Here is a 15,251-nt window from a genome sequence, read left to right as displayed (position 1 = left end):
CTGCGTCTTCCTGGTCTGCAGACCAGGGAGACGCAGAGCAAAGCCCCAGAGTACACGGGCAGCAGGACCGCGAGGTCCCACAGTCCGTGTACTCTGGGGCAGCCCCGTTCGTAACTGCGGATCCGACATAAGTTGGATCCGCGTAAGTCGGGGACTGCCTGTACTGTAATGGTAGCATTGCCAATAATTGGATGAATTTAATTCAATCTTTGCAGTGGTGAGATAAAGAGGATTCAGTAGAACAGGGCTGGAGAATACATTTCCCTCGTACAAATAATTCTGTCTGATGTTTCTCAGAAGAAACAAGGAATTGAGAACAAACACCTAATTTCAGTCTTGTGTTTGGAGAGTAGACAGAAGAACTGGGAAGACTAGCTCTGGATCCCTTGATATAAATGCAACACATCTTGAGTGGAGGTGGTAACTGGTACTTTTGGTTGTCCTTAACCTATAAGGCCTTTGAATCAACTGCCATGACAGGCTGAGCTGGTACAAGAGCACTTTAATCACCATTGCATGACTACCCTTGAACTTATTATTTACAGGGAGAAAACACCAAAGAAAAAGCCCAGCCACCTCCTATGGAACAAAAGCATAAAAATTATTGACAACAGCTAGAGAATATAATTTGCTCCTCTGGCCTTTATTTTGACTTCATTATAGGAAATACTCTGAAAGAACCCAAACAAGAATCACAGAGAAATAAACATATGGCAAAAGTATCTGAGAGATATGCTGTGCATTATAAAGTGGTTTACTTCAAGAACATACAAATTCATTTTGAGTTAAAACTTTAAAAAGATTATTTTGTAGATCTGAAGTAGTATCAGGTTTGCATTTATATATGAACACTTTGCACTTCTATAAAAATGTAAATAGCATAAGAAATTAGTTTACACTTGCTTTCCAACTGTTGCAATATTCTAATTTTAACTTTTATATACTTTGTAAAGGAGTGGGTAATACCAGTGGCAACATCAATTTGACATAATTGTTTTATAGTACATTGGTAAATACAGTTGTGTGTATTTGTTACTTATCTCAGTCTGGTAATGAAAAATCAACGGTGTATTTGTCCTCTCTCTTTGCTGTCTGTGACAAAATATTCAAACATCTGTCATAATTAAGTACAGGCAGTCCCCGACTTACGCGGATCCGACTTATGTCGGATCCGCACTTACGAATGGGGCTTTTATCGCCCCGGAGCTCACGGGCGGCGGATCGCCACCCGTGTCCTCTGGGGCGAGAAAAGCTTCTCCCGGTCTCCCTGGTCTGCTGGGGGGGTCCAGCAAAGCCGCTGGACCCCCCCAGCAGACCAGGGACACCCGAGCAAAGCTGCCCAGGCAGCGGGAGTCCCTCCGCCTGGGCGGCTTTGCTCCTGTCCCCCTGGTCTGCTGGGGGGGTCCAGCAGCTTTGCTGGACACCCCCCCAGCAGACCAGGGAGACGGAGAGCAAAGCCGCGGAGCACGCCCGCAGCGGGACAGCCCAGGCGCGCTTGGGCTGTCCCGCTGCGGGCGTGCTCCGCGGCTTTGCTCCCCGTCTCCCTGGTCTGACCAGCAGACCAGGGAGATGGGGAGCAAAGCCTTGGAGCACGCCAGCAGTGGGACAGCCGCGGCGCGCCTGGACTGTCCCGCTGCCCGCGTGCTCTGCGGCTTTGCTCTGCATCTCCCAGGTCAGCAGACCAGGGAGACGGAGCAAAGCCGTGGAGGACTTGGGCGGTCCCGCCACCCCCGTCTCCCTGGTCTGCTGGGGAGGGGGTGCAGCTAGTGCCCCCCCCCAGCAGACCAGGCTTTTCTTGCCTACCCCTGGGGTAGAGCAGCTGGGGGCTGCCGAGTTGGTCCCGCAGCGCCGCTCTGGACCAACCCGGCAGCACCCCAGCTGCTCTGCCCCAGGCGTCCTGATTCAGCCGCTGCTGGTCAGTTTCAGCAGCGGCTGAATCAGGACGCCTGGGGCAGAGCAGCTGGGGTGCTTCTGGGTTGCTCCAGTAGCGCCGAGAAGCCGCGCTACTGGAGCAACCCAGCAGCACCCCAGCTGCTCTGCCCCAGGCGTCCCCAAGGCAGCCACTGCTGAAACTGACCAGCGGCTGACTACAGGAAACCCGAGGCAGAGTTGCTCTGCCCCAGGCTTCCTGAAATCAGCCGCTGATCAGTTTCAGCAGCAGCTGACTTGGGGACGCCTGGGTTTCTTAAGTTGAATCTGTATGTAAGTCAGAACTGGCATCCAGATTCAGCCGCGGTTGAAACTGATCAGTTTCAGCAGTGGCTGATGCCAGTTCCGACTTACTTACAGATTCAACTTAAGAACAAACCTACAGTCCCTATCTTGCCTGGCTGAAGTTGTGACTGCCTGATTGGTTTGCTCCACATATACCCCAGAATACTGACCAGATGCATTGTATCACTACAGGAAAAAGGTTTCCTGTCAGAACATATTTAGCTTCATTCTCAAGTGTTTCCACTCTGGTTTACTGTTGATATTCATAAAAAATGACAACTAGAAAGCTGAAATATTGTCTCTAGTTTAAACAGTTATTTTGCTATGTCAGGGCAGATCACTGTAAGTGCTATTATTATATTTCCCATTTCAACAGTTTTTTAATGTGCTACATATGGTTGTTTTTAAAACAATACATAAATACTGAGAGCGGAAAATGCAAAGCTTGATCTATCATTTGTTTCTCAGGAAAAATTTCTACTACGCTCTTTGGATCAGATTCTGATCTCTTGCACAGAAATCACGAGGGTCACTCCAGGTTTATACCACTACAACTTACTGCATTATCTAGTCCAAGGACAGAAAGATCAAGTCCTTATGAAAAATTTTTGTGAATTTATACTTTTGATATCTTCACTATTCTAGGAAACTAAAGCATCAGGTTAATAATCAATAGAATTTTTTCCTGCAAGTTGCCGTATTACATATTTTGTGTTCACTCTCCTGGTGCAGTTTTCAGTTGTTATATAGTAATGCTGAAGAATATGCTGTAAAAATCACATTACTTTGCAGCAAAAGCAAGGTTGTACTTTGCCTAAAATCAACAGAACATAAGAACCACCACACTGGGTCAGACCAAAGGTCCATCTAGCCCAGTATCCTGTCTGCCAACAGTGGCCAATACCAGATGCCCCAGAGGGACGACTCACAGCAGTCAATCTTCATGTGATCCCTCCCCTGTCACCCACCTCCAGAGAAACAGAGGCTAGGGATACCATTCGTACCTATCCTAGCTAATAGCATTGATGGACCTAACCTCCATGAATCTATCTAGCTCTTTTTTGAACCCTGTTAAAGTTCTAGCCTTCACCACTTCCTCTGGCAAGGAGTTCTACAGGTTGACTATGTGCTGAGTGAAGAAAAACTTCCTTTTTGTTGGTTTTAAACCTGCTGCCTAGTAATTTCATTTGGTGATTCCTAGTTCTTTTATTGTGGGAATAAGTAAATAACTTTGTTATTTTTTCCATACCAGCCATGATTTTATAGACCTCTATCATATCCCCCCTCAATCTCCTCTTTTCTAAGCTGAAAAGTCCAAGTCTTTTTAATCTCTCTATTACTACAACTATCCATATATCTGATTCTTGTGTTCTAATTGTTGTCAATGTTTTAATCCGGAAAAGAGAGAAGCACCTGCCAACTGGATGATTACCAGCCACTACTACGTCCTCAAAATTTAGGAAACTTTCAAGGTGCAAAAGCAGATATCTGCACATTTTTGGGGTTCTAGATACAAAATTTATATCCAAATCCACATCTGTATCTGCAAAAATGAGCCATGGATATCTACATATCAGCAAATATCAAGAGAATATCTGCTGATTTGTTAGACTCTGCCTGTATACACATCTTGTAATACACCGCTAATTTCACCTGTTGTGGCATTCCAGTATATCTTTGATTTCAAACCATCTTCTAAGAGATGACATGAGCTGACTTCATGCTGAGTTCAATGGAAGTTGAAGGTACTCAATGCCTCTCAAGATTTTGCCTTGAGATAATTTACACATTAATTATGTAATTACATAAATGTTACCAGTACCTATGAACTAACTATTCCTTGAACAGACTCTTTGCAGACAGATATGCCTTTGAACAGTCATTTGTATTAGAAGCTCAGTCACTAAAGCAATATACATACAAAGTTGCATTTATAAAGTATATTATTTAAGTGTATGTAGAAGTGTAACTATTTTTGTGTCATGTGTCCTAAAGTTTCTTATTAATAAGGCAGTTAAAAATCAGACACGCAGCATTAACATTGGCATTTCCTCACCTCTGACTGCTTACCAGTGCAATCTTACCATTCACTTAGCTTTGTGTGTGGATTTTCCTAGATTTTTAAAAAGGGGTTAATGATATTTGTCATGCTTCTGTCAGGTTTCATTTAATAAAGGTTATCAAGTACAGGATATGATTAAACACAAGCAACGGTGGAAGCAATGGATACATAATTCAGGACCCTTTTGCTCCAAGACTTATACATCATTTCCCTAGGCTAAGGGAAGCTATTTACATCTGACTTATAGCAGGTCATGAGTGGAACTGTATTATAGTAATGTGATATTAATTTCATATCTTGTCTGAAAATTATATTCATGTTATATGAAAATTATTTGCAGTGGAAATGGGGTTAAGTGAAAATTAAAATGTGTGTATACTGCAGAAACCTGAATTAGCGGAATGGAGAAAATAGTACATTTTGAATTTATGATTTTATTGGCTCATCCCAACGTGATAGCCAAATATTTACTCCAGATGGTACCATAGTGTTTGTGACATCCACTTTGAACTACAATTTGGTTGTGTGTCAAGTAGGCTAGACCATCATTTGCAGCATCAGAGCTTAGAAAAGGTTAAAAGTTCAAGACATGTCCCAAGTGATTAAGAGTGTAAAAGTTAGAGCTGTACCCTGGGAAATAATGTCTTTTCAGAAGAAAACATGATTACACATTTTGTCTCAAAACAGTGTAAAAATAACAATACTAAATTATCATCTTCCTTTTGAACTCTAGAATCCAGAAGTTTCAGTTCTCTGGAGGAAAAAAAGAGGTGATAAAAACTGTTTAACCTTCAGTGATTTCCAAAAGCTGAATACTGAGCAAATATTTTTTTCTTTATCATGATATTCATTTTAAAATATACTTGAAGTTATCTGTAATTTAAAACCAATTATATTCAATAGATAATAGTTATTTATAACTATTACACGGGTCACCTGTTCACTTCTAGTGACTATTGTTTAATGTTCAGACATACATGACATATAAGTCCCCTTCACTAAAGATACCCTCAGTTCAACAACAAGCCATTGAGGTCAATAGAGTTCACTTAGGTGTAGGGAAGTATATTTCCTCTCCACGGCAAGGAGAAATTGTGTCACACCAGACATCAGTCAGGATAATCATAGTGATACTTACTACTTTTAGGTCCCAAAATCTACATGTGTTGGATCTATCGCCATATAATTAATTAGAACCATAGGCTTGTAGAAGTGAAAAATTTGGTGACTATATCAGAGTCTAGACTCCATTTCAAAAGTGTTCTGAAAAAGAAGGATTAGCTGTCTCTCAGCCATTTTTCCCAGGTAAAAAGCTGATTAGCTGAAGGGAGGCTCACCTGACTCCTCCATTTACAAACTCAAATATATGATCCTCTGGCTCTGCTCTACAGCGCTCTCACCTTAGTTGTGGGGGTTTGGTTTTGTTCTTTATTTTTTGTTAATATATGCTCTTTAAATAGTTTATTAATGCTATCTTGCTCTTATTTTTGAAATAACATCTTATTGCTACTTTGGTATAAAAAGCATAACTGATGAATAAAGATATATATTTCTTATCTTAGTAATATGCTTGAAACAGAAAATTTCACAAGGATCTTTAATGTATAGGCTTTGTGAATGCTCACAAGTGCACTAATTCAACAGACAATAACATTGCCAAGAGAGTCATGGTTTATTGTGTCAACGATCCTTGAACTAAGAAGCCGTTAAGTAGGCCTTGACATGATCGCTCATAAATAGCCCCTTCATAACTTGTGTACAAAGAAATCTTGTAAGTAGGCCTTGAAAGCATAAACTGAAACCGCTCCTTCTTTATTCTCTCAATAACCTGTAAACTAAGGAAAATTAAAATCTACACATTAGAATCCACAAATAGATTTAGAAAAATTTGAGGCCAGTTTTCTATAAGCATAGAAGTTGGTGACAATACAGGGACCTAAACAATTTGGTGGAATATTTCTTTTTGGATTCCAGTGCTCTAGAGCAGCTCAAAATTAGAATTTAAAACACCTCTTTATTTTTAACTATTTTTATTTAAAACTTCCTTTGGAAAATGAGCATGCTAAATCAAAGGCTACCAACTCTCACATTTTAGTCCTAAAGCCGTCTTTTGAAAAATCTGAGGTACAGCTGCCTTGGGTAGAGCCTAACAGACCCACAAGTGTCCCTGAGGTTGTGAAAGCCACAACTTGAAGAAATCATAAAAGTTTTGGATAATTATAGGGGAGAATGAATACTCATATGAGTAATACTGAAACTAAAAGAGAAACATGGGAGAGGGGGAATGAAGTGGATGGAACAGATCTGTCTGGGACGGATCTGTCTGAATCACTATCCCAAACACAAATATCTCCCAAATGGTCATCTGAAGAAGTGGGCTGTGCCCACGAAAGCTCACGATACCATCTACATGTTTTGTTAGTCTTTAAAGTTCTACCAGATTATTTGTTGTTTTTAAGTTTATCCCAAATGTGGGAAAGTTTAGATGTAGATTTGAATCTCAACTTAAATTTCATGGCTGGCCATGTAAATATAGGACTAAATCAGGTCAGACTAACCTTAAGTTTATGATTCAAGCCCATGTCATTAATAGACTACCTCAAGATGAAAGTGAAGATGAACTCTACAAAAGTACTGACGGATGTGATAAAGGTTGCCTTTGCTTATGAAACTAAAGAGCAATACTGTACTTTGAAAACATTTGCATTGCAAAGCAGAAAAGGCACCCCTGATTTTACATTTCTAAATACATGGATTTCTCTCATACTCAGACTTGACTCCAAAGACCACCCTATTATTTGTAGAAAGTGATTACATTGTACCCCATTGTGAACTCTGACAAGAATATGGACAACAGAAAGACTATGATCTTAGCAGATTTAAGGATCTGAGCTCATGTCTTGAGCGCTCAATTATAATGTTGCAAAAAATAAATCTGTTATTCGTTGCTTACAGGTCTATATGAAATATAGGTATTACAGTGCCTCTATCTATACTATGTTGACTGGCACCATAAAAATACTTACGACAGAAAGCATATTAATAACCCCTAATAAGCAAACAAAGACCAATGCATCTCTGTTCTTGATGATGTATATTTCCCAATATGTGTGCCTTATAATATAAACAAAAAAGGAAATACATATCCAGTGAAGCTAGAGATATAATTCAAATAAGACAGAAATATACAGAGTTATTTTACAATTTTAAGAAAAAGGATGGTGTCATCTAAACATACTGTATCTGGTTTTGGGATATTGTTTTCTATTTATATTATTTCACTATGATACAAATTACACATACCATCTTCTTTATCTGTATTAGGTAATCATTAAAGAATGATGCAACCAACTTCTGAAATGTAAAGTGAAAAATCTTTTTAGATATTCTTCTGAATTATGTGACATATGAGGGAAGCTGATAATCCTATTAGACTTATTTAGGCATTGAAGACATTCTAACAAAGAAATTGTACCACAGCCCTTCACTACTCTACATATCCAAAGACAAGGATTTGTGAACCTTTTTAACCTTACATGTTTATTAAGGCATAATCTTTATTGTAATGTAAATGGATTTTTACACACTATAGTACTGATGGCATACTTACATGGTGTGTTTTTTGTAATTTTAATCCTTTTTTTTTTTTTTAATTACAGAAATTTGAATTCTTATTGCAGAAGACCAAGAAAGAACTATAGGCTAAATTCATCGAAGTTAAACCACCACCCAAATTCTACTGAGGAAGGAGGTGACATTCAGCAATAGTAATATCTTACAGCATAAATTAGTACAAGTGACATCTCTATCCTTATCTGTTCCTTGCAGATATTTAGTCATAGTGGTTGAACCTCTCTAGTCCAGCACCCTTGGGACCTGACTGGTAACAAACCAGAGAATTTGCCAGACCACGAGAGGTCAATATTGTCTAGTAGGATTACCACCACTTCCACTGCTGACTTGACTCTTAGAAGACATTTAGGGGTAAATTAGGGTAAATAGCAGCACAGAAAACTGAGAGCCAGAACTGTGGGCTGTAAACAAACTTTATGTTGCCACAAGAAACTTGTCAACTAATCATGGATATGAGCATCTGGCTAACTAAAATCACACCGGACCCGAAAGTGCCAGACGTTCAACCTGTATTTGTTACTAAAGTAAACAGATACAAGTTATAAATGGTGTTTTACTCCTCTTAACAGATGGAATTAACAAAGCTAAGAGAAAGAGTTGAATTCCTTTCAATTAACACAGCTGTTCACTGAATCCCCATTTATTACACCAGTGTTTGCCTACTGACAATAATAGGGTTGCATAGGCATCACTAATAGCATGAAACGGCTTTATTAATGAGTTACCACAAGAATAGGTAGAATAAATCCTTCTTTTACTACATACCTGCAGCTTTTATTAGTGTTAATGGAAATTATCAGCAACTAAAGAAAATACACATGTTAGTTTTATCAATAAATTAAAATGACAAATATTTCTAAGAGATTATTTACTGTTATTTTAGATGGGTTAGTCAAGAAGAACCAATCATTGTCAAAACTGCCTTCTAGTCACTGCTTCCTTACAGTTGACCAGCAGTGTTGGAAAAAAAATCTCAAAGTTTTCATTCAATTACAAGTAGCCTCAGAATATGATTGAGAACTTTAGTTAATCAATGCTTTATCAACACCCTTATAAAAGGCATAAGGCAAGAAATTAACATTTTAGATTTCCACAAGCTCAGTTTCAGATGACTATTTAAATTTGCTAAACTGCGACGACGGAGAAAGCCAAATTCCTTAAGGAATACCAGGTGTCAGTTCAGAAAATTATTCTGAGAAAGCAGCGGACATAGAAAGAGGGATTAGGTTTTCAGAGAAATACTGGAATATCTCAATAGGGAAAAAAATGTGTAGGGATTTTTCTTGATTGCCAACAACCCCAGATAAGTGAACATACAAATGAGTCACAAGGTCTACACAAGTTGGTTTTAGAAGCGAGGAAGTGTTCAGCTAATAGCATTTAAAGTGTCTCCATTTTCAGTCACTTTAACCAATGTACAGGGCGAGAAGAGAGTTTTGTGGTGAGAAATTGTAGACTAAAAATGATCATTTAGGTTGTGAAATGTTTCTCCCCCCCCCCCATTGAAAGTAAAGGGCTTTTAAAAGCAGAAGTGAAGTTGCTGGGGGCACTTGGCAGCTTTGTCCTCACTAGCTATTTCACAAGCTATAATCTGTCTCTCTTTCAGGATGCTAATCTTGCGCAATTTTGTTGTTCAAAGACAGTTTTAACACAAGACGGGAACTCGCTTGGAAGTGTCTAGCCCTCAAGTGCATAACCAAGCCCTGGAAGAGGCGGAGAGCGAGCGCCTACCCTCACCTTGAACATCTGACTCTCTGGGCAGCCAGAAGCAGCCCAGCAACGTGGTACAGTTTATAGCCAGGGCGACGCCACCCATCGCGATGAATTCCCAGCTGCTCACACAGCCATGGCAACGGCACATCACCTGCAGCCCAAAGGCCGCGTGTGAGGAAGAGCGGGAAGCACGCTCAGCCGCCGCGGCTCCCGGGCAAAACTGAAGGCTTCAGGGCTGGCGAGTGACTTGCCCAGGGTCACGCAGCAGCTCGCTGGCAGAGGCGGGGAGGGCCCGAGCCGGAGGGAAACCGCGCGGGGGGAGGGGCGATTAGGGATTGAGGGCGGGGTCTAACGGTCGACTCTTGGCACAGAGCACGCGGAAAGCAACCGCCGGCGGCAGCTGTCGCGAGAAGTCGGCGCGCGCGCCCCGTCTCCTAGCAGCAGCAGCCTTCTCAACCCGATGGAGCCCGGTGGGGAAGGCGGGCGGCGGCAGCAGCGGTGTCTCCCAGACCTCAGGCACCAGGCGGCCGAGTATTATCGCAGCAACGAGGTCCCGCAGCGGCTGGAGGAGGCGCTCAACGCCACATTTTACCTGCGTCCCGCGGACCTCTATGGCCACCTGGTACTTACAGAGGGAGAGGCAGTGCGCAGGCGCCGAACTGGAGGGCAGAGAGGGGCCGGCTAATGCGCCAGGACAGCGCTATCTCACCCCCCCCCCCACTTGACGGCTCCCATAATCCCGCGCGCGCAGGGGCAATGGGTGGGAAAGGTGGAGGCCAAAGGGGGGGGTGCTTAGGTGCTGGAGGGAGCGAGAATGAGGCTCAACCCTCCCTCCTCCCCCCGTGGCAGAAGGCCTGGGGCCTGCCACAGCATCACTCAGAAGGTGCTTCCCATGACTGACCCCCCCCCCCCCCATGCTGCCCCAGTGTAAGGGTGCAGCTCAGGTGATATTAGCATCAGGCTTGGCTCCTGGCTGATTTTCATGAAGCCCCAGCTCCTGGATTCTTGGGATTTTGTGACCATTCCAGTTTCTACCAAAAGAGCATTTAATCCTCGGGCAGTGGAGCAAAGCTTTAAAAATGGCTCCGCCTGCGCCCTAGCCTAGAAACCAGAGCTGAATTTACCTTAAAACGGATTTGAAAACATGTCACAGTGTGAGGGTAGGGACACGATTTTTTATTTTTGAACGTTTGAGTTTGTCAGCTGCTGGAATGACAGCATGAGATGGCCCTTTTAACAGAGCTATTCAGTTATGCTAAGATAGCTTGATTGAATAACAAGACTGGAAAGTATTTCACTCTGTGACTGTAGGGAGATGCTTTCACAGCCACAACTGCTGTGCAGACCTCTGCCAAGCAGCAGCAGAATGAAGATAAAAGGAGTCTGGTTAGTTTTCACACTGCTAGTGGTAATCAGATCCCCTTAGGCCTTGGTGAAACAGACAATCAGCCCACCTCTGTCAGAATCATAGAACACTAGAACTGGAAGAGACCTTGAGAGGTCATCGAGTACAGTCCCCTGCCCTCATGGCGGACCCAGTATCATCTAGACCAGCGTTTCTTAAACTGTGTTCCGCGACAGAGACAGTCAGAGGTGTGCCGAGGAGAAAACAGAAAAAATTCTGCTCCCTCACCCCCTGCAGAGTCCTGTCTCCCCCTAGCCCTCAGGACGGCCCTCTGCTGCTGCGCAGCCTCCTCCTCCTCCACGTGTGCAGGCGGCTGCTTTTACAGAGGCCACTGCTGCTGGAAGGGGGAGCGGTGGCCGGAGATGAGGAGCGGCCGCTGGGAGGGGGAAAGGTGGCCGGAGATGAGGAGCTGCTTCCGGATCTCGGCGTTTTAAAACTGGTGCCTCCAGGGAACCTGGCTCAAGCTCTGCTGCCCTTCCCCCCCACATGCGTCGCATTCGGGCTCTGCTGCCCGTACCCCCCCACGGGGCACGCTTGGGCTCTGCTGCCCCCCATGCACTGCTGCTCTTTCTCTCCTGCACCCCTCCCCAGCCTGCTGGGGAAGTGGCAGAGTTTCATCTGGTGGGGACGGTTGGAGTTTCTACTCTTCCCCTGCCAGCGGGAAGCCTGGCCTGGTGCTGCAGCTGCGCTAGACTCCCTACTGCATGGGGGGAGGAGGGGAAGGGAGTGTTGACTGAGCTCTCCACAACCCACCCCACCTCCCCCCTGAGGAACAAGAGCATGCTCCCTGGAGGCTTTCCCTGCTGCAGCAGGGTGCCAAGCCAGGTAAGCATCCCCCCTGATGCCCAGACCCCCCTCACTCCCTTCCCCCTGCCAAGACCCGGCATTCCCAGCTTGCTCTGACACTGACACCCTGGCCCAAGTCTCCTTCTGCACCCTCCCTGCCCCAAGTCCCCTCCTCTACTCTCCCTTCTGGCCTGACACCCTACCCCGAGACCCTCCTCTACCTTCTCTCCTGGTCCGGTGGTTATTTTTGTTTTGCTCGACAAATTTTCCCTGGGGGCCGGGGGTTTTTTTTCTTGAAAAAAGAATCCTTGGTGTTCCCCATTTAAAAAAAATATATATTGTTTGGTGTTCCTCAGTCTTAAAAAGTTTAAGAAACACTGATCTAGGCCATCCCTGATAGATGTCTAGCTAACCTGCACTTAAATATCTCCAGTGATGGAGATTCCACAACCTCCCTAGGCAACTTATTCCAGTATTTAACCATCCTGACAGTTAGGAAGTTTTTCTTAATGTCCAACCTAAATCTCCCTTGCTGCAGTTTAAGCCCACTGCTTCTTGTTCGATCCTCAGAGGCCAAGGAGAACCATTTTTCTCCCATGTTGTGACACCCTTTTAGATACCTGAAAACTGCTATCATATCCCCTCTCAGTCTTCGCCTTTCCAAACTAAACAAGACCAGTAATTTCAGTCTTCCTTCATACGTCGTGTTCTCTAGACCTTTAATCATTCTTGTTGCTCTTCTCTGGACCTTTTCCAATTTCTCCACATCTTTCTTGAAATGTGGTGCCCAGAACTGGACACAATACTCCAATTGAGACCTAATCAGTGCAGAGTAGAGCAGAAGAATGACTTCTTGTGAGCAGTCAGTATTGGCTGTCTGGGTGCTCCCAGGGTGGGCAGAGGGTCTCAAGCCCTCAACTCTGCACTCCCCGGGCAAATGCTGTATCTGCTAGGCCACTCCACCTCCCTGCCTTCAGAGAGTCTCTGAGCATCTTGCAGCAAAGCTCTGCACAGTCAGACACAGGAGCTAGCATCGCTAGTAAAATACCCATTGGAATGGCCAACAAGAAGCTGTTTTAAAAAATTACCTTCCAATGCTTCCTCCTATAAGAATGTCTCTATGCTAATGAAGCCTTGAAACTTATGCATTATTCATTACATTGTTCCATGTGCCCTCAAGTATAATTACTCTCCAGGATAAGATGTGACCACTAATTTCAGACTATATTTTATTAAAATGGTAAATCGTACAAAATTTGTGATATTTGAAATTTTTTGTACTCTGCTTCTTAGTTAGGTGTGCCTCTATCTCCTCAGTGTAGCTTTCTACTCTGTGCAACACTCCATTCATCAGGATTTCATCAATAGTTACACTGGTGTCTTTAGTTCCAAACTGCTATAGTTCACTTCCTACTTTACAATCACTCTGGATTTGGTGATCGTTTCTTTTCAGCTGTCTTTGGAAAGAACTGGAAAGAACCTTGAGCGATCGTTCAGTCCCCTGCCCTCATGGCAGGACCAAGCATAACCTAGATCATCCCTGATAGATGTCTATCCAACCTGCATGTCCCTCTGGGGCATTTACTGTATCAGCGCAGATTGAACAACTGTAAATAATTAATGATTCCTCTATGAGCAACTTGACTTAGTCAGCTTGTCACATTATCTACATATTTAGCTGAAGAAAGCTGAGAAGATGAAGTGCTTGTGTTGGGTAAAAGAAACATTTACAAGCAATCCTTTTTTCTTTGTGCTGTGTCTTGTAGTCAGCTCTCTTATTTGCTTCCTCTCTTTAAATACTTAGAAATATTTTTCCTTTAACTTATATGATTAGTGACTGAAGTCAGTAGTGATGAGGTTGGTAAACTCTTTCTCTCTATAAAAAACCTTTTCCTGCAGGATGACAGTGTGATGTCATCACATCACTCTGCCTCCTGCAGCCCCTTCCTCCCTCCTTCCTTTCCCTAGTTCTCAACTGCTGTGTGGGGCCTCAGTCCTCTCTGGTGCTCAGCTGTTGTTCGGGGGGAGGAGCATGAGGCCTGCAAGCGGTCCCCCTTCTCTCCCCTGGCAGCCAGGAGAAAAAGTGTGGGGCCTATGAGTGGGCCCCCTCCCCCTGTTGGTGGGGGGGAAGAGTGTAGGGCCTGTGAGTGGCCCCCTCTATCCCCTCCCCCAGAAGCCCCGGGGGAGAGAGCTGGGCCCGCTGTGGCTGAGAGGGATGGGATTAGGGTTAGGTCACAGCTGAAGAGGGGGTGGAAGGTAAGAGAAAGAGCTCGGGGGGCATGGCTGGGAGCAGGAGAGAGAAAAGGACTGGGGGGTACAGCGAGGGGAAAAGGGTCCCAGGCTGGTGTGGCTGGGGTAGAAAGAGAAAGTGCCTGGGCTGGGGCGGCCACGGGTAGGGGCAGAGAGGGAGAAAGGGCCCAGGGGGGTGCAGCTGGGGGGGGGGCGGTTAAAAGGGCTTGGAGGGGCACAGTTGGTGGTGGGGAGACAAAGAAGGAGAAAAGGCCTGGGCTAGCATGGCCAGGGGAGGGCAAACAGGCCTGGGCTGGCGTAGGCAGAGAGGGAGAAAGGGCCCAGCTGACACAGCCGGGGGAGAGAGAAGGGATCTGGGCTGGCATGGCTGGGGATGGGAAAGGGGCCCACACTGGCATGGCCGGGAGAAAGAGAAGGGACCTAGGTTGGCACGGCTGAAGATGGGGAAGGGGGGAGAGAGGCTGCTGTAGCCCTCCTTGGTGGCTGCGGGTTAACCGGAGTTGCCTACCCCCCACGAGAGAGGGGTTGGCGAGTGTAGCGAGCAGTAAGTGCAGACCCCTAGTTACCTTTTATTGGACCAACTTCTGTGGGTGAGAGAGACAGGAGACCAAGAAAAATTGGTCCAATAAAAGATATTATCTTACCCAGGCTGTTTCTCTAATATCCTTAACATATGCCTAAGTGAAGGCAAAAGTGGCAGACATTATGAACTCAGCAGCAGTGTATACACATTGCACCACGTATGAGAACCTCTTTTTGAAAGAGGGTGGCTTTTTTCAACCTCCAGCATTGCTTGATAGTAGTTTTTTAACTAATAAATTAAGACATGCCAGATTTCACGAGTCATCCTCCAAATGGCGTTATCCTAATCAGGACAACTCTGCTATCTCCTTTGTCTTTTTCCCTGTACTAGTTAGAGATAGGCTGGTGCCGTTTTTTTTTACATGTCTTTTTCAAGAACAGAACACCATACTCCTGCAGCATCACAAACTCCTGAATGGGCCCCCAGACAGTGAGGGTACGTCTACACTACATGCCTCTGTTGGCAGAGGCATGTAGATTTGTTTGTTCAGCAAAGGTAAATGAAGCCGCAATTTAAATGATCGCGGCTTCATTTACATTTACATGGCTGCCGCGCTGAGCCGACAAACAGTTGATCAGCTATTTGTTGGCTCACCGCTAGTCTGG

At 44.4% G+C, this 15,251-nt stretch overlaps 2 protein-coding genes across 11 annotated transcripts in view; one reads left to right on the top strand and one right to left on the bottom strand.

The window, feature by feature from the left end:
- HSPA12A (heat shock protein family A (Hsp70) member 12A) overlaps positions 1 to 9,885 on the bottom strand; it is a 226,664-nt gene extending 216,779 nt beyond the window's left edge. For 2 of the 6 annotated variants that reach the window (XM_075935390.1, XM_075935389.1), the window contains exon 1: positions 9,647 to 9,881. The gene's annotated coding sequence lies outside the window, so the exon portion shown is untranslated. Of the gene's footprint in view, positions 1 to 9,646 lie in introns of all 6 variants that reach the window. The other 4 variants (XM_075935387.1, XM_075935391.1, XM_075935386.1 and 1 more) reach the window with 4 other exon arrangements.
- Positions 9,886 to 9,951: 66 nt separating this feature from the next.
- Positions 9,952 to 15,251, top strand: part of ENO4 (enolase 4) — a 66,308-nt gene continuing 61,008 nt past the window's right edge. For 3 of the 5 annotated variants that reach the window (XM_075935395.1, XM_075935397.1, XM_075935392.1), the window contains exon 1: positions 9,952 to 10,262. In XM_075935395.1, the coding sequence (XP_075791510.1) occupies positions 10,083 to 10,262 (180 nt within the window). In that variant the 5' untranslated portion in view covers positions 9,952 to 10,082. The remainder of the gene's footprint in view (positions 10,263 to 15,251) is intronic. The other 2 variants (XM_075935396.1, XM_075935394.1) reach the window with 1 other exon arrangement.

Source organism: Pelodiscus sinensis, chromosome 8, assembly GCF_049634645.1.
Source record: "Pelodiscus sinensis isolate JC-2024 chromosome 8, ASM4963464v1, whole genome shotgun sequence".
NCBI classification, from domain to species: Eukaryota; Metazoa; Chordata; order Testudines; family Trionychidae; genus Pelodiscus; species Pelodiscus sinensis.
Note: the sequence above shows the minus strand (reverse complement) of the source record. Positions and strands in the feature narration are given on the sequence as shown.